Source organism: Mustela nigripes, chromosome 16 (assembly GCF_022355385.1).
Source record: "Mustela nigripes isolate SB6536 chromosome 16, MUSNIG.SB6536, whole genome shotgun sequence".
NCBI classification, from domain to species: Eukaryota; Metazoa; Chordata; class Mammalia; order Carnivora; family Mustelidae; genus Mustela; species Mustela nigripes.
The window spans coordinates 33,733,642-33,754,574 of record NC_081572.1 but is presented as its reverse complement, the minus strand read 5'-3'; the positions used below and the strand labels follow the sequence as shown (position 1 = coordinate 33,754,574).

The window sequence follows — 20,933 nt, the reverse complement described above, 5'->3', positions numbered from 1 at the left end:
CTCTGCCTACTTGTGATTTCTGTCAAATAAATAAATAAAATCTTAACAAAAAAAAAAAAAGCAGTTGAGAGAGGGGCACCTGGGTGGCTCAGTGGTTTGAAGCCTCCGCCTTTGGCTCAGGTCATGATCCCAGGGTCCTGCGATTGAGTCGAGAATCAGGCTCTCTGCTCGGCAGGGAGCCTGCTTCCTCATCTCTCTCTTTCTCTCTCTCCGCTTGACTCTCTGCCTACTTGTGATCTCTCTCTGTCAAATAAATAAATAAAATCTTAAAAAAAAAAAAAAAAGGCAGTTGAGAGGCTTATCTGCTTGATTTTTCTACTTGCTTCTCTAAAGGGAGGGGAGGTAGGAGGGCAGTTCTTATGAAAAAAGATTTGAGAACAGCATTTATCTGTCCTGGATAAAATCAGTTTTGTAGCACAACGATCCTCCAAGAGTAACTCAGAAGAGCATACACTATTTCTGGTACCACGCCTCTAATAAAACACAGCTTGAATTTAGTTCCCCTTCTAAATGGGTCAGCCCACAGGAACACACTAGTGTTTAATTACGCTAAGTAAATAACAAGTAGAATCTACTGGATTCGTGGAAATCCCCAATATGAAAAGTTCCATGTTCTATTAGTAAAAGCCCATTAAGAAAGCTTCTTTCAGGGCGCCTGGGTGGCTCAGTGGGTTAAAGCCTCTGCTTTCGGCTCAGGTCAAGGGTCCTGAGATGGAGCCCTGCATCTTGCTCTCTGCTCAGCAGGGAGCCAGCTTCCTCCTCTCTCTCTCTATGCCTACCTCTCTGCCTACTTGTGATCTCTGTCAAATAAATAAATAAAATCTTAAAAAAAAAGAAAAGAAAAAAGAAAGCTTCCTTCATGGAGAGAAATAAAGATACTTCCAGTATCTTACATGGCACATTGAACACATTCATTTACCTCTACTTCTCTGTGAAACACCTTCCAGATAGACAGCAAAAGATCAAAAAGAGAATGGTACAAGTGAAGGTAGCAGACAAATACCGGCCACAAAATTTGGGGAGCTAATAAGAAAGGCAAAAATAATAACTATCTTAGTAGATAAAGCCAAAGGGAGAAAAAACCAAAATGCAAACTGAATCAAACCCACAAAATCCCAGAAAGGCAGAAAAGTGAAGATACTGGTAGATTTCTGAAAATGGATGCATGGTGCAACCAAAGCAAAAGGAATGAAAGTTCCTGAGTAAGTTCTTAAGTCAGACTCCTAGATCCACTTCTCTATCCTGCAGACAGGTTCTTTACATTATTCCCTATCAGTAGAAAAGTTAGACGTTCACTTTAAATTGGATGAAACAGGAACTCGACACTTAAGAGATATCAAATACAGCTGAAATGATGTATTTACAAGAAGAATTAAGGGAAAATCTAAATACCATAGAAGTATAGTGTTTCCCTAATATAAATATACAAGCCTGCTTTACCTAGTAGGCTCCCTAAATGTTGACAGCCAAGCTTATATTCCCTAGTTAGGATCCTGAAGGACTCCTCTGGGAAAAATGATGAACTTTAAGAGAGGAAGAACACATACAGACAGACAGTTGGGCAACAGGCACCCAATAAAATGGCTTGGTCCTTGACCAATCAATCTACTAAAGCCTGCCACTTCATAGCTACTCACAACAAATAGAATTTCCAGCCATTTTAGTGCCCAGAAGCCTCAAGAGTAGAAAAGGAGGTAATTCGTATATTCAGGATCCCAAAATATTACTTGTCATGTATTCCCTTCTCAGGAAACTACTGGTGGATGAGCACTACCAAAATAGTAAGACGCCCTCCTCCCAAAAGAGCAAACATGAGATCTATAAGATCTAGGAAATAAGGAATCTAACAAAGAGAGGCAAAGGGAATTCCCAAGATGACTGCTGTGAGACAAGCCTATACATAAAACAACCAGTCCAAATTGGAATAGAAGAATGAAGGGCTCAGAGATATTAATTAAGAAGAGAGAAAAGAAAAAAGAAACCAACAGATTACACAACTCCTTAAAGGTAGAGAGGCGAGATTTTCTTTCTGGTAGATCCTCTAGGAAGGAATCACCAATAAGTACTTAGATCAGAGGTCAACAAACTTCATCTGCAGACCCAGAGAGTAAATATTATAGGCTAACGATTTTAGGCTTTATGGGTCCATCTGTCCTATACATCTATTCAACTCTGCTGTAGTATGAAAGCAGGCATAAAATAATCTATAAATTAATGAAAATGGCTGTGTTACAGTAAGATTTTATTTACAAAAACACATGGCAGGCTATATTTACCCTGTGGAGTGGTAGTTCACCAACATCTGAGACAGATAATTCAGTGAAAAGAAAAAAGATAATCCTAACACTGAAGAAAACAAAAAGATATAGAGGAAATGGAACATAATTCTAATACACTATATGGCTCGGCTACAAATAGTATTTACATAATCATAGTATAAACAACAGGTATTGTTTTTACCAACTCTTATAAACTTATTGGCAAGATAAGAAACAAAGGAAGTGGAGTATATACAAGTGGTTGGCATGGAGGGGGAAATGTAAACTAGTTAAACCATCAAAGTCAATACATTTAGGGGCACCTTGGTAGCTCAGCTGGTTAAGTGTCTGACTCTTGATTTCAGCTCAAGTCACGATGTCAAGGTCATGGGACAGAGCCCACGTTGGGCTCCACGCGCTTGGGCTCCACACTCAGCACAGCGTCTGCTTGAGATTCTCTCTCTCCCTATCCCTCTCCCCGTGCTTGCATTCTCTCTCTCTCTCTCTAATAAATAAAATCTTTTTTAATAAAGTCAATAGTTTAGGGCGCCTGGGTGGCTCAGTGGGTTAAGCCGCTGCCTTCGGCTCAGGTCATGATCTCAGGGTCCTGGGATCGAGTCCCGCATCGGGCTCTCTGCTCGGCAGGGAGCCTGCTTCCTCCTCTCTCTCTCTGCCTGCCTCTCTGCCTACTTGTGATCTCTCTCTGTCAAATAAATAAATAAAATCTTAAAAAAAAAAAAGGCAATAGTTTAATATTAAATAACTGAAATAATTAAAAACTCAAGAATCAGCATGTTATTTACTTTTAAATTTTATTTTTTTTAAGACTATTTATTTATTTGAGAGAGAGAGAGAGAGCATGAGAGGGGAGAAGATCAGAGGGAGACATGGACTCCCCATGGAGCTGGGAGCCTGATGCAGGACTCGATCCTGGGACTCCAGGATCATGACCTGAGCTGAAGACAGTCACTTAACAAGCTGAGCCACCCAGAAGCCCTACTTTTAAATTTTTAAATAGGTAAATTAAGTTAAAAGAATTAAAAGGGAATGCCTCTGAAGAGCATATCTAGTATTTGGTGCTCAGATGGCAGCTTTTCATCATTTTAAATCTCAGTTATCTGCTTGACTTCTTAAAACTGTATTAATGTATATGGTGAATACCGCTAATTACCAACCTGACATTTTTTTCCCCTTCTTCTTATTGCCTACTTAATGTCTCTTCTCTATTTCTTCTTACAAACCAGAAGCCTTATTTTGTTCAGAGAGGCAATGCTCCCTCCCACATAAAAAAATATTTGTTTCTCTTGGTTGGTATAGCCAAAGATAGGTCAGCTAAAGTCTCCAGGAAAGAACCTATTTTCTGATCCAAGGGTCACCCTTTCTTGCTTTCTCCCTTCCTCTTCCTATCTCATTGCATTGTGAGTGAAATCCAGAAAGGCAACACTCCTTGGGGACCAAGTGGATGAAAGCTAAAGGCTAAAGATACATCACAGAAAATTCCGAGATACCAGTCCTTGATGACATTATTGAACAGACCCACCAGTATTGGGCTACCTATCTCCAGACTCCTTGCTACCAAGAAAAATCAATTCTTACATAAGCCAAGTAGTTAGGTGTTCTCTCTTTTGCAACTGAATTCGTTCCTAACTTGTACAATATTTTTGTTGACAATAAAGATTTATGTTCATTTTCAAAAAGAAAGAAAATGAAAGAGCCTTGATTTGTCCAGGCTTATCTACTCATCCATCCTACTAAAACTAAAAAGAGGGGCACCTGGGTGGCTCAGTCTTTAAGCATCTGCCTTCAGCTCAGGTCATATCCCAGGGTCATCAGGCTCCCTGCTCAGTGGGAAGCCTGCTTCTCCCTCTCCTACTCCCCCTGCTTGTGTTCCCTCTCTCACTGTCTCTCTCTATCAAATAAATAAAATTTGAAAAAAAAAATGTTTAAAACTAAAAAGAGAAGTTTGAAAAAAGACTCATACACACTGAAAACAGTGTGTACATAAGACATAAAAGATGGGGACACCTGGGTGGCTCAGCAGGTTAAGCACCTGCCTTTAGCTCAGGTCATGATCCCAGGATCCTGGAATCGAATCTAACACTGGGCTCCCCGCTCAGACAGGAGTCTGGTTCTCCCTGTCCATCTGCCCCTCCCTCCCCAGCCTCTACCCAACCGCCATGTGCTCCCTATCTCAAACAAAATCTTTTCAAAAAATTACTTTAAAAAATGACATAAAAGATGGCATCTCAACAATGATACAACATAGGGATGCCTGGATGGCTCAGTGGGTTAAGCCTCTGCTTTCAGCTCAGGTCATGATCCAGGGTCCTGGGATGGAGCCCCTCTCTGCTCAGCAAGGAGCCTGCTTCCCCCCCTCTCTCTGCCTGCCTCTCTGACTACTTGTGATATCTCTGACAAATAAAATTTAAAAAACAAACAAACAAACAAACAAAAGATACAACATAACCAAATGTTTCCTCCAAATCCTCACATCTTGCAGGGAAAACTAAAAAACTGCCTTTTCTCTCACATCCCATCTTATGGTTTCATCTTTCTTGAAGCCTCACTAATTTAACTAGTGCTTAAAAACAAATCTTCTAAGAGACTATATATCTTGTATCATATTTAAATCAAAGAGAACTGGGGAGCCTGGGTGTCTCAGTTGGCTGAGCATCCAATCCTTGATTCTGGCTTGAATCATGATCGCAGGGTCGTGGGACAGAGCCCTGAGTCAGGCTGTGCTTTTGGTGGGGAGTTGGCCTGGGATTCTCTGTCTCCTTCTCCCTCTGCCCCTCCCCCCTCTCACACATTCTCTCCCCCGCCCCAAATTAGTAAATAAATAAAACCTTAAATAAATAAATAAATAAATAAATAAAACAGAATGGTACCAATCTAAAGTTTTGGTTTATTTTTTAAGATTTCATTTATTTGTCAGAGAGAGAGCAAGAGAGCGAGGGCGCACACGCAAGCAGGTAGAGTGGCAGGCAGAGGCAGCGAGAGAAGCAGGCTCCCTGCCCAGCAAGGAGCCCATGAGGAACTTGATCCCAGGACCCTGGGATCATGACCTGAGCCAAAGGCAGTAGCTTAACCGACTGAGCCACCCAGGCATTCCAGCAACCTAAAGCTTTTAACTACACAGGAAAAGAAATTATCTTAAAGTCTTCTGTGTCTCTATCTGCAACTCTTCTACAAATTAGTGTCATAAATTTGCTTAACTCAATGTTCAAGAAAATTACACTCCAAGAGTAAATATGTCTTATATAGAAAAACACAAATTTTAAAAAATTACTTTAATTAAAGCAAAATTAGAGGTTTGGGAATGAGAGGGTTAACTCAATCCAAAACACAACTACAGATCACTATCTTTAATAAGTATTAGTGTTAATTTTAACAGTACTATAAATATATTTGCACTACTACTAAAAAAGTACACTTCATTGCTTAAGCCTCTGCTTTCATTCCACATTTTTTCTATCATCCAAAACCAAAATTTAGGTCATTAGACACACAGCCTATTTGCACTTCAAGAGAATTCTTAAAATGCCTAAAAGAAAGGATGAAGCTGTCAAGGAAAATTGAATACTTACAGTACTCTGCTGAAGTTAACCTCCTGCATATGTCTATACGACAGCTTGTTTTAGTCTACATTTTCTATAAAGCTATAAAAATTAACAAACCCAAAAAATGTTAAGAGTTTACATAAGATAGCTTACCTTTTATTTATAGGTTTTTCATCTTTTTCATAAGGCTTTACAAACCATTTGCCAATGCGTACAAAGTTCCGGTTCATTAAACACCGTTCCAACAGATTGTGAACTGCTTTAAACAGCAGAGTACGACATTCATAGGAAAGTCCATTCTCCCACACTCCATCTTCCTCTTCTACAAGAGACATGAAAGAAACAAAAAGTAAAGTAGTGGCACTATATCTACTCAGAGCCAAATAAGTGTTATGCTTTAAATCCATAAATCCTACTACATAAGCCCTACTAAACCTCAGAATACTGAGCTACCACTACTTCAATGTATCCCTAGACTTTAAAATATCAGGTTTCAAAGTTACTCCATAAGGAGCAAAACACAGTGGAGTAAGTGTCCATAAGGAGTAAGTGTCATGTATTCCATTAAAGTACCTGAAAACTATTTTCCTACCACGTAAAAAGTCAATGATATACTGCAAACATACTGCTTTGGTTTCTGTATCAATGCAAAGAACATCTGTATTAAGCTGGGAAACATTAGGTACTCTACCTAAGATGCCAATTTCTAAGTTGGCTCACTTGATAGTTACTTTGTCCTAATTCCTCCAGTCATTCAGCCTGCCAAAAAAACCTAGCCAGTTAGTAATTAACTCAAAACATTTTAGGTCCATCAGCATTCTAATCCATGACTCAACTATAAAAATAAGTGATGAATAAAAAGAAGCTTGTGGCACAGAGCCCAACAATGGATGCATTATTGGCCACCTTAGGTCTCATTTCAACCAATGATGAGTCCCATGATTACTATTCAATATAGGATCCCCACTTGAAGAAATTTTAAAATATAAAGACTTACATTTTTTAAAGGATTTTATTTACTTATTTGACATAAAGAGAGAGCACAAACAGGGGGTGCAGCAGAGGGAAAGGGGGAAGCAGTCTCCCGCTGAGCAGGAAGCCAGACCCAGAACTCCATCCCAGGACACCAGGATCATGACCTGAGCCAAAGGCAGGCACTTAACCGAATGAGCCAACCAGGCGCCCCAGACGTTGTATTCAAAATTTAAGTCTTGGTGCACCTGGGTGGCTCAGTCGTTAAGCATCTACCTTCAGTTCGGGTCACAATCCCAGGGTCCTGGAATGGAGTCCCACATCAGGCTCCCTGCCCAGTGGAGAGTCCGCCTCTCCCTCTGCCCTTCCCCCTGGTCATTCTCTCTCTCTCAAATAAATAAAATCTTTAAAAAAAAAAAAATAGAACTTTCAATACAAAGTTATAACTACCCTACTAACTACACAGCCTCAATTTTGCCAGCCCATCTATTAACCACTTCAACTAAACAAAAAAACGTTAACATAGTTATTGCTCAATTAAATCTAGATGTAATTCAAAAAAATTTATTCTCTATCCATTTCATATCTTTAACAAACCATCCAATGAATCTCGCTACAAGTGATATTTGAGCTTTTATTATTTCAAATATAATTTATATCATTCCTATACACCTTCATAAACATTTTACAAAATTTTTATAAATTTTATAAATAAAAATATATAAAATTTTATAAATACAGGTCATCTTTCAATATAAGTAAAAAATAAATGATAAAATCTTTCTTAATTCAACACTAAAAATGTCTCCACTATGCCCAAAGAATAATAATAAACTATGATGCTTCTGAATAAAGGCAGAAGCATGTATTAAGAGGGACACATGGTTTATAGTCATAATCTACACAACAAATGGGTAGACTAACTAAAAAGCATAGTGACAGTGGACTTTAACTGCACTAGAAATTGGTGCAACTACAAAGGTTAATGTTGATTTTATGTTGTTCTTGAAATTGTTTCCTAAATTAGGCAAGTCTTTCAAGTCAACTAATTGTTTTTCCAAAAAGGTAAGCTTTTAAAAAAATGATGTAAACTTCAAAAAGTGACAATATTTGAGGGCTGGAATAATTTTAAATCATTAATATTAAAGAGAAAAGGGTTTTATATTCTATTATATTGTAGACAACCTTATATATGTCCATATAAAGCCAAAACTTAAGTTTCACTTTATTAAAGAGAACAGTAGGCTAGAAGAAAAGGGACATGGCACATAGTGACTTCACTTTAATTATTTCAGGGTCTAGATCACAAGTATATTTGTGAGTTACTAAGAAAAAAAATCTTAATCTGCTTTCAGCCTAATCATTCTGTCATTTCAAAATTAGTCACATTAAGAGTTTCACCTCAAATTGTGATTTATGATAAAAAATACACATGCTTTTAATTTCCAGTTACGCTGGGAATATCTCCCAGTTCTTCACTTCTTTGTAATCTATTAAGTATACTTTATTTTTATTGCTCTTTACCTTGAAACTCCTTACCTTCTGAGAAGCATAATGGTTATAACATTTGTCCTACACAAGAAACCTTTGCCAAAATATTTTTAACTAGTTTTAAATTTTAAAGCCACAAATATCCAAGACACAGAGGTGTTACCATTACATATCAAATTTGTTCAGTTGCTATAAACTTTGAGTAAAAATTATTCATTCAGAACTTGAGAATGAATCTTCTTCCCAGAAAGAGTAAATAAAAAAGTCTTTGGAATAACAGAAGTCTGTAATACTGTAACTTACATACATTTTTTACATTAAATTCTGAAGATCTTTATTTTAAAAGTCTATCTCAGCTAAACCTGAAAGTTTAAGAATACTAAATATAATTTAAAAATTCAGTCAGTACTAATATTCAAGCATTTCTCCCTCACCGCTCTAAAGTTGATCTAAGGAATCAGGTGAATTTAATGCTTTTATCTAGAGAAATTTAGGTTAACTTAATCCTCATTTTACATTATACCCTCAAACACAATTTTCATTAACACTAAATGGGAGTTATGCATAAAACGAAGAAGGGACCACCTGTTAGGGTTTTCTAAGCCAACAATTATCTGTTATCTTCACCTATAGCAAGTAACTAAGCAACTATTACACTAAGCAACAATTCCATATTTCACTGCTAAGGAAATAAGTCCTAATAATGTTCAACGAAAAGCCTGAAGATTTTTTTGTTTTGTTCTTGGTGTGTGTGGGGCCTGGGGAGGTCACCTAGAAATAAGAGCCTACCTCAGCCAAGCTTCTAATATCCTGATGTTATAATAAGCATAGCAAAAGTACTTCTCTACATGTGTATTCAGATATGAAAAGTGAAATGGTACAATCAACACACCCCAAAGTGATATGCACCTCTTACACTAATTAAAACCAGTCCCTAAATTTCAACACCAGTATTATAACAGAGAACAGAATAGATGGAACACATGGCAAATCTTTACCTAGCTCTTTTGAAATTAATCAACCACAGCCTAATGGAAAAAGTCTACTTAACTACTTAATGCATTTAAATAAATGTTTTTCTCCTCTTGTCTCTGTATCCCCAAAGATAATAGATTCAATTTTGTTCATAGTACTTTTCCATTAGAACTCTTAGCATCAGAACTCTTCGTCGTCATTACTTGAAAATTTTTTACAAAATATTTGAAGCAAACAATACAAAAGTTCAAATGCTAAATTTGATTACCGTAAAAATCTTCCTAAGGATACAGATTATAGTGATGACACAAACTATGTGATAGGTCAACAAAATAATTCTGAGTGAAAAAAAAAATGAAAAAACAAAAAAGCTGATACACCCAGTACTCATATTCAACATTTTTCTCAGAACTGACATCTTTAAATATCTCCACAGTAATAAACCAGTAAAAAATGTATCTTTTCCTAAATAATTCTGCCAAGCTTTTAAAACACAACATATACTAATGAATAATGAATGGTTCAAAAATTATAGAAAATACCATGAATTTCCTCAGAGAATAAAGAGAAATGTTTAAATATCTAAATCAGTGTTTGTCTTAAATAATAATTGCTCTTTCAAAGCCATTCATTCAACAAATATTACTCAGAGCGTTAAGGTGGCAGCACCACTGATCTCTGGCAAAACCTGAAAACCTCTGGTTTAAAAATCCCCTGAATATATGTTGATAAAATAATTATCTTTGATTTGAAAATTTAAAAGATATATGTTTTTGCTCAAAATGGGCAGTACATAGAAGAAATATGACAAGCAAAACTGTCCCTAGAAGACTAGATAATAAAAAAAGTTGGGTCACAAGTAAACTACGGGAACAGAAGATAGAAATGAATTAACTCCCTTTAGGCCAGCTGGGGCACATAACAATTTTTTTTTAATTTGGCTGACACTAGATTCCTATACTTGGCTGCTATTTATCTGTTTCTCAATCCTCTTAAAGCTGCCACTTAAGGTTAAAATTCCACTATAATTAACATCCTCAATAAAAGAATCTAAAATTAAATTCTAAGAGCAACCAATGGCCCATTTAGTTTAAAAGTATTATGATGAAATTCTGGTATAATGCAAGTATTTGGACAAGTTACTAAAATCCCATATATACACCACAGGAGCCAGAAAAAATAACAAATATTTTTAGCCCTGCCTGAGTCTGTTTTTTTTTTAGTTCTCAAGGTATCAGTTTTCTCAAAGAGTCTCATCACAGTCTAGCTTGCTATAATTTGTTTTGTTTTGTTTTTTTTTAAGATGCAACCTCATGAGAGGGAGTAGTTTTGTTTTTATTTTTGTCTTATGGGGAGGACTAAAAGCCAATTATGACAGCAATAAAATTCCAAAAAGGTTAAGACACAAAAGAAAAATACCCGAAAACTCTTCTCGTTCAAGGACACATTAATGGTAATAAAACAATCTTGCTTTGATGAAAACTAGTACTACACTTAAAAGAACCAATCAGTCCTATCTATTATACAGAGAGTTATGACCAGAGGAATTAAGTTAAAATTTTCCCAACACTGATTTTATACCTCTATCATATAACCACTAAATGAGGTCTGCTACAAATTTTAAATTAAAAAATATGCATAAATAAATAAAATTTTAAAAGCTATAATCAGAGAGTTCTGTTCCCTAATCCTTCTTCTACAAAACATAATATTGATTCAACTAACCATTCTCTTAGAGAAAGCAAAGCAAAAAGTTTTAAAAAAGAAAGAAAAGAAATTTCTGGCTTTGGGATTCAAGGGATGTTCTGAACAAATCTCTCCCTAAAGAGATTTTTAAGTTAAGCTATTACTAGTTAACAAAACTTCTAACCCAAAAATCGTTAGGTCTTTGCAAATTACTAAACAGTGCTGACTACTATTGCTACAAAACAAGTTACAGGGGGTTTAAAGTATGTATCAAATTAGATTTGGTTTGCTCTTAACAGATTTTCACCAATTAGCAATAAGGTTAAGATTACATTATTTCTATACCTCACCTACACTTGAAATGAAAATGACTGAAACGCGTGCCACATGATATTCAGAAAGGCAAAATTTAAAATGCACTACGGAACCTGTTTAGACTCTTCAGAACTATCAAGGATCATCAAAACAAGGCAAGTGTGAGAAAATATCACTATCTGGAATAGCCTAAGGAGACACCACAACTAAATGTAGTATGCTGGATGAGAACATAGGATAGAAAAAGAACTCTGGGTAAAAATAAAGGAAACCCAAATAAAGTACAGGCTTTAGTTAATAACAGCATATCAATATTGGTTCATTAGTTGTGCAAAATGTACATAATACATGGTAGTAACAATAAAAGAAGCTGGGTGAGGGTTATACAGGAACTCACTATACTATCTTCACAAATTCTATATAAATCTAAAACTATGTTAAAATTAAAAGTTTATTTTTTAAAATACACTATGGGGGACATGAAAGAAAAAAAGGGGCTGAGCAAAAGCAATTCTGTACTTTTATTACTGGATATTTCAGTTAATAAGAAAAACAGAATTCTAATCTTTGCAAAATAGAATGCCTTCCCTCTTTCCCTCATCAAGAAGGGAAATAATACCATAATCACAAACATTTCAGTAACCAGATGCAGTAGATGCTGAACCAAACAGAAGAGCACTGCCTGTGCCTGCAAAAAGCAAGCTTAAACTAAATTAACCAGCTTTTTAGTTACCACCTGGGTCCTTCCGGTTCCCCTTTCCTCAGTGCTACACCTCCACTTGGAACTCAGGACTGCCTCCTGCAGCTGATGCCACCCCTACTGTCCAGCTGCTCTCTTCTCAGGGGAGCTTAAAAGAAGGGAACAGAGTGCCACAGATGGGAAGAAATGAAAAAGGGGTTAGACTAATTATCCCAAAAGGGAGGCAGACGGTATCCCTGGAGCAAAGAAAAGGGCGAGACAAATATACTCCATCTGAAAAGACCTTATTATTCTTTAAAATAGGTCTGATATAAGTAACAACATTCTGAAGTAAATCACAAGTTAGGGAGGAAAAAAGCTAAAACATTACTATGTTTTACTATACACATTGTTTAAAACAGTATAGAACAGGCTTTGGAATGGTAATTACGATTATATATACTACTCCTAATATATTTTGTTTTGCTATTTCAATTCTTTCACTCTGATTAAGTTTTTAAAGTTATCATTCAATGGCATTCAGCAAAATCTAACAATTAAAACCTAATCTTCCAAAATCATATTCATTCACATTCAGGATCAGTATTTTAAACTACAGGTATTACCATTTTTAAAAATTGTGCAAAAAAAAGCAAAGTTAAACCACAGAAGCAATTTTTTAAACTGTAGCCCAGTTTTAGGAGAAAACATATTTAATTCATTATTTAGGGGGGAAAATCCACATAGTGTTTTAATATATATCAAGAGAGTTCACATTTTAATTTTAATAGGCTTTGAAAAGAACAGTCCTACTACAGTAAAACTAAATACTACACATCTGCTAAAATTATCTTTGATTCTACAAAATGTATTACATGAAATCTGGGGGGAAAATGGTCTGTTCAAATGCTCTGCCAACTTTATCAATATTGAAATCCCCAAGTCAGCATTACAGTTCAGAGTATACAGTTTATCAACTAGTTTATATAGTGCATAATTTATCAATAACATTAAAACAGTCTCCAAACATTTTAGTTAATGTCTTTATGACCACTTAAAATAAAGAATAAAGTAATTCCACCATACCAAAGTCAATGGAAGGAAAAAGGAAGCCTGCAAGTTTTAATAGAGAAATTTCATATCCTGACACGTGTGTGTGTGCATACACATATACATACACATACATATGTGAAGACATCATGGTACATATTTAGAACTACACTGCATACTCAGACCATATTCAGAAGGAAGGACTAATATCTCCAGCAGAGATCATCTTCAGAAAGCCAGAAAAGCTTAAAAGCATTTATCAGAAAAGAATTATAATCACTCTCAAAAATAAAGATTAGCACCAAAGGCTTTGTTCGTTAGAAGGTAAAAGGAACTATCAAAACAAATGTAACACATACATTTCTACAGAAACATTAGTGTTCTTAATGTCTTAACAGTCATCTGGATTACATTATATCCAAAAATAAAATAGGTTTTATAAGTCAAATGGACAATAACAAAAACTTCAGAGTACTCAATTTCAAGTAAGAATGCTTTTTTTTTAGTTATCTAAAAATCCAAAATTTACCTGTCAAGCAAGAATCATTACCAAACACCTTGCTGAAGTCCATGGTACCTTGTAGCAAATAACTAATAATTTACATTCCTATCCTGAGATTCAGTTAACATTGACCCTTAAGAGTCTAAAGCAAGCACAAACTTCACTGACTATATGAAGAGATAGTCTCCTTTCTAAAGTAGTGTTTGGTCCTAAGTAGTCCTACTGATAGGTTCATAATAAAATTATTTCTGTGTAACTTTACAGAGTATGATTCCATGTCCTATAAAAGCTGAACAAGTTGGCACTAGTCTCATTTTAGTCAGTCTTTGAAGGAACAATATCTAAAAGAATCACTCTCAAAAAATAACAAAATTAACATATGCTTTCATATGTTAATACAACCACAATTAACAACAAAATATATAACTTGAAAAAACACATGAAAAAGTTACATTTCTAGATACTCCTACAACTGCATATTCATAGGAGAGCAAGCAGTGGCAGAATGGACTCAAATGGTGAATTACAGGTGTCTGCAAATGACTTTGTTAGGAACTTTATGCTCCCCCATTCCATTTTTCTTAGATAACATGCCTTCCCTGTCTGCAAGAAATTCACAAGGAAGCTGGGTGGTGAAAAAAACAATTATTCAAGGCTAAACCCTGCCATAAAATGGATAAATTTACATAAAATAAAACAACCACAGTGAAATGTAACAGTAAGCTAAAATTTTATATGGCTTAACACCTAACAGTGTTTCACAGAAACAAAATCGTAATTTGTAATATAAATGATTTTTAGGAAGAGTATATAATGTTGCTATAGATCATTAGTTAGAAATGATAAGTTGTGGGACGCCTGGGTGACTCAGTCCATTAAGCTTCTGCCTGCCTGCAGCTCAGGTCATGATCCCAAAGTCTTGGGATCAAGCTCTGCATTGGGCTCCTTGCTTGGCAGGGAACCTACTTCTCCCCCTGCCTGCTGCTCCCCCTACTTGAGCTCTCTCTGTCAAATAAATAAATAAAATCTTAAAAAAAAAAAAAAAAGGATAAGTTGCTTTCACCTGACAAGTCATGGTGAATAAGGTCAGCAAAATTGGGGTCTTCACCCCACCAAAATATCCACAATTCTCTTCTTCCAGGTCTTTGATCTCGCCGCCAAACACCAAGTACATCTGCCTTAAGGCAGCGACTAAAACTGCTCAAAATGGGGTCTTCCTCTGTCACCGGAAACAGAATAGGGGCAGAAGTTGGGCCTTGCCATACATATCTTTTCCATTTAATTCCCGTCAAGTCAGCCTAAAGAAAAGAAAGCATGATTATTACCGCATATTCAAAGTCAATAATACTTTCTCTTTAAGCTCCTTATTTCATTGAGACATTACAATTTTTCAACATATATTTAAGATATTAAAGCAGCTGACAAAGATTCTTTGATCATTCAACAGCCAAAACATTAACACTGACATGTCACTGAATAGCAATAAATGTGTCCCAAAGAAAAAATAAAATTAAATAAATAAGTAAAAGAAACTTTACAATATTAAATATAAACATGTACTTTAATACAGCGCACTTCGTAAACATTTCCTCTAAGCTCTGTTCCAACTGGTCATATTTATTCCCTGGTGTCAAACGTGTAACAGAAAACTAATTTTTAAAGACTCATCATTCCGGGGCACCTGGGTGGCTCACTGGATTAAGCCTCTGCCTTCGGCTAGGGTCATGATCTCAGGGTCCTGGGATGGAGCCCCATATAGGGCTCTCTGCTCTGCAGGGAGCCTGCTTTCCCCTCCTCTCTGCGCCTGCCTCTCTTACTACTTGTGATCTGTCAAATAAATAAAATCTTTAAAAAAAAAAAAAAAAGAAAAAACTCATCATTTCATGTGTATAGAGGTGATGGCTCTAATGAAAAGAAATGTGAACTATAACCGAAAAAATTGTTAGTTCTTCACATATCCCTTTTAAGAAAAGTGAAATAGGTGCTCACAAAGAACTGTCAGATTTGTACTAATCTACTTTCAAAGAACTTGATCTTAAAATAGACAGAGTCTAAGAAGACAAATGTAAAACCTACTGTTATGTTTTACTGCATCCGAAGAGATGCTGATTAATGGACACTATACAAGAAAACATTTTCTAAGAGATGGCATTAAAAAATCCCAATTTGGCACGGTGAAAGAAATTCAAGAGAAGAAATTCAATTATTCTTTAACTTTGAGGTGCAAAGCATAAGGTGCCAAAAATGAAACTGCTGATACATGACTGGCAGTTTACACTTGCCAACTAGTTGTGCTCCGCCCACTCAGTTCACTTACCTATCACATACTCTCTTAGTATTTCTCCTACCACACAAAAAATGAAAAAAGAAAGTCACTGAAACTTTAAATCATGAACGGAGCTAAGCTACTGTCCAACAGAGGACTAAATATTTGCAACAGTTGGTAGTTTTCAAAGTCTTAACTGTAGCGGTTCCCAGAACTGGGCCAACCTATACAATTGTCATTCCTGCATCCAGCTTCCCTAGAGTTTTCAATAAAACGAGGAACAGTCTGCTCAAAGCACTCTAAAAATGCAAGCAAAACAAATACGAAAAAGTAATGATAATAATAAAAGTTAGTGCAAAACCTGAGAACCTCCATTAACCCGTTTCACTCACACAAACATAATGTTCTAATAAAATCAAGATGGCTAGAAATTGTCAAAATGGCAAACTGTCCTCAAAGTTTAAAGAGAAAACCTATGAAATTGTATCTACTTATTTTCAGAGAGAGATCTTAACTCATCTAAGGGAGAAACTAATCTTCCGTTAGTTCGACTCATTAGAAAATGTAAAACGAAGAGATTTTTAGTACATAAGTCCCGGTGTCCTGTTTATTGGAGGAAACCAAATTACCAGAGTGAGGCATAAAGGTACTGGGAGAACCGGCAATAATGGAAAGTGTTAAGAAGGGATACATGGTCAATAAGGAGAAAAGCAATAGTTAAGCAAGAAACACAGAGGAAAATGTGACTGTCCTGCCAGATTGGAGCACAAGTTGAAGACACCACTACGGTGAGGAAGAGTCGGAAACAAGAAAAAAAAAAAAAAAAAAAAAAGCCTGCACTCCTTAACCAGAGTCTAGGATGGTGGGTGAACGAACGTGTTTCACCGGGTTGGTGTGAAGCTCGGCCGCCGCGCCGGCTCCGGCTGGGCCTAGCCTAGGGACTCCGGCATCTGGATCAGACCCGGACCCCCTCCCCCACGGCCCAAGGGCGCACCTCGCGGCCCCCTCCCCCACCGCCCCGCTCGCCGCGGCCCCCGCCCGCGGCCCCTGCACTCACCAGGCAGAAGAGGTTACAGTGACAATCTTCCAGGCTGGCCCCGTTCGGCACGAAGGAGGAACTCATCGTCCCTCACAGCAGCCGCCGCCGGCGCCACAACCCACCATCCGCCATTACCGCCGCCTCCGACCAGAGAGAGAAACACAGACACCGGGGAGGGCGGGGGGGTGGTGGTTGGGGGAGCGGTGGAAGAGGAGGCCGCCGGGCCGCCCGCCCTCCCCACCCACCCCCCCGCCGCCGCGAGCAGCCCCCGCCGCCCGGCCGGCACCTAGCCGCCCGGGGCCCAGGGCCGGCGGGAGGGCCGCGCCGCGCTTGCCCCGCGGGCCGGACTGCGGCCGCCGCGGAGCCCGCGGACGCTCGTCCCTCTCCGGGCGACAGAGGAGATATGTGCCCCTTCCACAAGAAAAAAAAAAATAAATTACACAATAAATAATTAAAATCGAGTCCGAGAGGGCAGAGCCCAAGCCCTGGAGGGTTCTCCCGGGCGAGAAGCGCCCGCAGAGGGGCAGGAAGGGCAAGAACCGGGAGAGAAGCCCAGGCCCCCGGCCCGGCAGCGGCGATGTCCTTAAGCCCAGAATCTCCTCAGTGGCGGAGGTGGTGGCGGCGTCTGCGGGCTCAGACCATTCTCTGGCTATGTCTTCGTGTCGTCCCTGGGCCAAGCTGGCCTAACGTCTGCTCTACTGCGGCCTCACCGCCTAGACGCCGTAGTCTCCCCCATTTTGTGGGCCCAGCGGGCGGTGTTTTTCCCCCTTTAATCCGAATTCACGGGTTTTCCCTTCGCTTTAATGGCGGCCACAGGGACCAGCTCGCCCTCTCTGCTCGCCCATTGGCCGCCTTGAGGTCACGTGGACCCGGGCTCCGTGGGGAGGAGGAGAGAGAGGGGAGTGAGAGAGGGCCGGGAAGCTTTCGGCGGAGGCGGTGAGCCCTGGGGACCGGACAGCCAGCTGGCGGCTACTAAGATAGCGCCATCTGCTGGGTGCCCCAGCCAGTGTAAGATGACCCCGTCCCAGGCCCGTTCTCCGTGCCAGTGAATTTACAGTGCAAGAGGGTTCACATCAGAAATCGGAGAAGAATTACGTGGAAATCAGTTTGATTTCGTCGGAAGAGAAAGTGTTGCAAAAATTCCGAGGCATTTTCACTCGCAAACCCCTGAGCTTGGGAGTCAGACGATCTGAGACAGAACTTGAACATTTAAAAGTTGTGAGATTAAGAAAGAAATGGATGAGAAACAATATAGCCTTGTGGTTACAAGCCTAGGAGTTAGAGCCACACTTGCTCGGGTTCAAACCTTGACTGCGTCAGTTCTGTGTCACAATTTCCTCATTTGTAAAATGGGGGAAACATAATCCCATCTCATAGGAGTGTTGTGATAACTGAGTTAATACAAATAAAGCACGTAGCCCAGTGCCTGACACAGATATGCATTGCTAAGAGTTATCTATCATTGCTGTCTTCCTTACCTCATAACATTATTGTGAGGAATTGAACCAGTGTATGTAAAGTGCCACTAGTGTAATCTCCCTGAGAATCAGAAGCTTGTTTTGCTTACAGCTATATCTCTAGTGCTTAAAAAAAAAGCTTACTAGCACACAGTAGGTGTTGGGTATTTGTAAATTTGCAAATGAACGAATGGTAAGAAGTGGGAACCAAATGTTACTTCCCTTTCCTATAAAACACTAGATTGCACTTCAGTATATGAGTTCAAACATTTTCCCTGAGAGTTTTGGAGAGGAGAGAGAGACCGCAGGAAGGTAAGGAGGTAAGGGAAGAAAGGAGAGAGGTAAAAGTAAAGGTCTTTTAAAAGTTAGAAACATTAGTGAGTTAGGATTTATGATAACTTGGCATCATAATTGCCTTTGTAATATAAATGATGGACTCTTCCAGGTCAGCTCTTCAGCCATGGAATGAAAAGCATTCCTCATCCACCCATTCATTCATCCATGATGATTAAGAGCCCAAATCTTGAAGCCCAAAGCCTGTAGAAAAAGTTCTGCCACTGTTTCATTGGTTTCAAAGTAAAATTTAGTCCAAAATGAAATTAATTCTCTCTGTTTTCTTATTGTAAAATGAGGATAATAAAAGTACTTTTCTCCTAAAGTGTCTGATGAATGAAACATTCATTTCATTCATTCATTTCAAATATCCATAGGGCTTGCCATAGTGCTTATTAATGTTAGCTATTAAAATACTTTCAAAAATCATTATTGAGCACCTGCGTGCTCAACTGAGTGTGTTCCTGGTCTTTGGTAGGCCTGGGATACAAATATGAATAAGATACCTGCCTGTCCCTCATGATTCCTGAAGAGAGGCAATAAAGGAAACACTTCCAACAGAATAAGATAAAATACAATGGAGGTAATTGCTTGAATAAGGTATGTATCAACTAGGGCACAATAAGAGCTCTGCAGGAGGAGCACCAAAATCAGAAAAGGTGTCTTAAAGTAGGTAGCATTTGAAATCAGATTTGAAGGATAAAATGAATTCTTACAAAGCCCTTTGAAGCAGTTAAATCTTATTAAGCCCAATTCAGATCCAAAGGCCACATATCAAAGTCAGTTATACAACCAAGACTAATTTAATCCAGGAGCTCAAATCAGTTGAAGTCCATATCCTTTCTGAGAGCCAGCACCAGGAGACAGCAATCCTCAGACCCCATAAGGTAAGAACCCCTCTCCTCATCTTTCTTTCCCTGATAGAATCCTCAGACCTTTGTTCCCACTGCTTCTGTCACTCTGAAATATCCTCCCCCACCTTATATCTAAAACATATCCCTCCTCTTTAGAAGTCTTGCCCTCCACTACTCAGCCCCCAACTTGAGCACCTTCCTCAGGACTTCCAGAGGCAGCTAGAATCTCCTGAAACCTACCAGGTGCAAAGTAACATTTCACCTTTCTTTAGACTATCAGTCTTCTCAAAAAGAAGAGAGAGATAGGAGACAAGAGAAGAAGACCCAGGGGGAAAACATCTCAGAGAAGATCATGAAAGGAGCAAGACAGAAAGAGAGAGGTGAAAAAGCAAAAGAGAGAAACTGAGAGAATGGAGAAGGAAGTGGAGGAAAAGGACACCAAACGTGAGAGGAATGGAAACATCACAGGGAGAAAAGATCAATGTTAGCATGCAGAGAACATGTCAGTAATCACTTTCCTTCCCTTAAAATGTTATTTTGTGCAATTTTAAAAGTAATGGAAATTAAAACAGTATCCACACATTGTCAAAAAAAAGATACAAAAAAAGTATCTTCTATTTGGAAGATGCAATAAAGTGTAAAGAGGAAAAACATTTAAATGCACATTATTTTAAAAATGCCCATGTCAGGGCGCCTGGGTGGCTAAGTGGGCTAAAGCCTCTGACTTCCCCTCTGGTCATGATCCCAGGGTCCTGGGAATGAGCCCTGCATCGGGCTCTCTGCTCAGCGGGGACCCTGCTTTCCCTTCTCTCTCTGCCTGCCTCTCTGCCTACTTGTGATTTTTCTCTCTCTCTGTCAAATAAATAAATAAAATCTTTAAAAAAAAAATGCCCATGTCATCATTCATAATCAACCATCTCTTAACATTCTGATTTTTTTCTTTCCAGACTTTTCCATATATATTACATGAATATATTCATATAATATATATTCATATAATTTATAAATTATATATAATATATACTGTAACTATATATAATATATGTAATATATTTATATGTATAAATAATATATATTTCCATAAATATATCCCCACACAGCTGAAGTTATAGTATATACACATTTTACTTACTATCTAGTATACGTGTCCAGTCATGCATAGACAAGGCATAGGATATACAAGGAGCACATAATCTTGCTAGATATGGCAATTGGATAGTGGGACCAACTAAGATCAAAACTCCACACCACTGCCTGCTAACTCCCTAACTTCCAATTACTCATTAGTAAAATGCATGTGCAAAATTAGCACCTAAATGTTAGAGTTGTACCAATTAAAAGAGATCATCTAAGTAAAATAGGAGAGCCAATCAGGAACATTAAGGTGAATGTTAGACATTGCCTTGGACAATAATCACCTGTTGTCTTTGACTCTCTGAAACTACATTTGTTTGTTCAATGATCTACATTTAAAATTGTTTTTTAACTCCTCTACC

At 38.1% G+C, this 20,933-nt stretch overlaps 1 protein-coding gene across 2 annotated transcripts in view; it reads right to left on the bottom strand.

The window, feature by feature from the left end:
• Window positions 1–17,060, bottom strand: part of MED13 (mediator complex subunit 13) — a 103,717-nt gene extending 86,657 nt beyond the window's left edge. For both annotated transcript variants that reach the window (XM_059379251.1, XM_059379252.1), the window contains exons 1-3: window positions 16,812–17,060; window positions 14,552–14,786; window positions 5,972–6,140 (exon numbers count right to left, since the gene is read on the bottom strand). In XM_059379251.1, the coding sequence (XP_059235234.1) occupies window positions 5,972–6,140; window positions 14,552–14,786; window positions 16,812–16,877 (470 nt within the window). In that variant the 5' untranslated portion in view covers window positions 16,878–17,060. The remainder of the gene's footprint in view (window positions 1–5,971; window positions 6,141–14,551; window positions 14,787–16,811) is intronic.
• Between the last annotated feature and the right edge of the window lie 3,873 nt (window positions 17,061–20,933).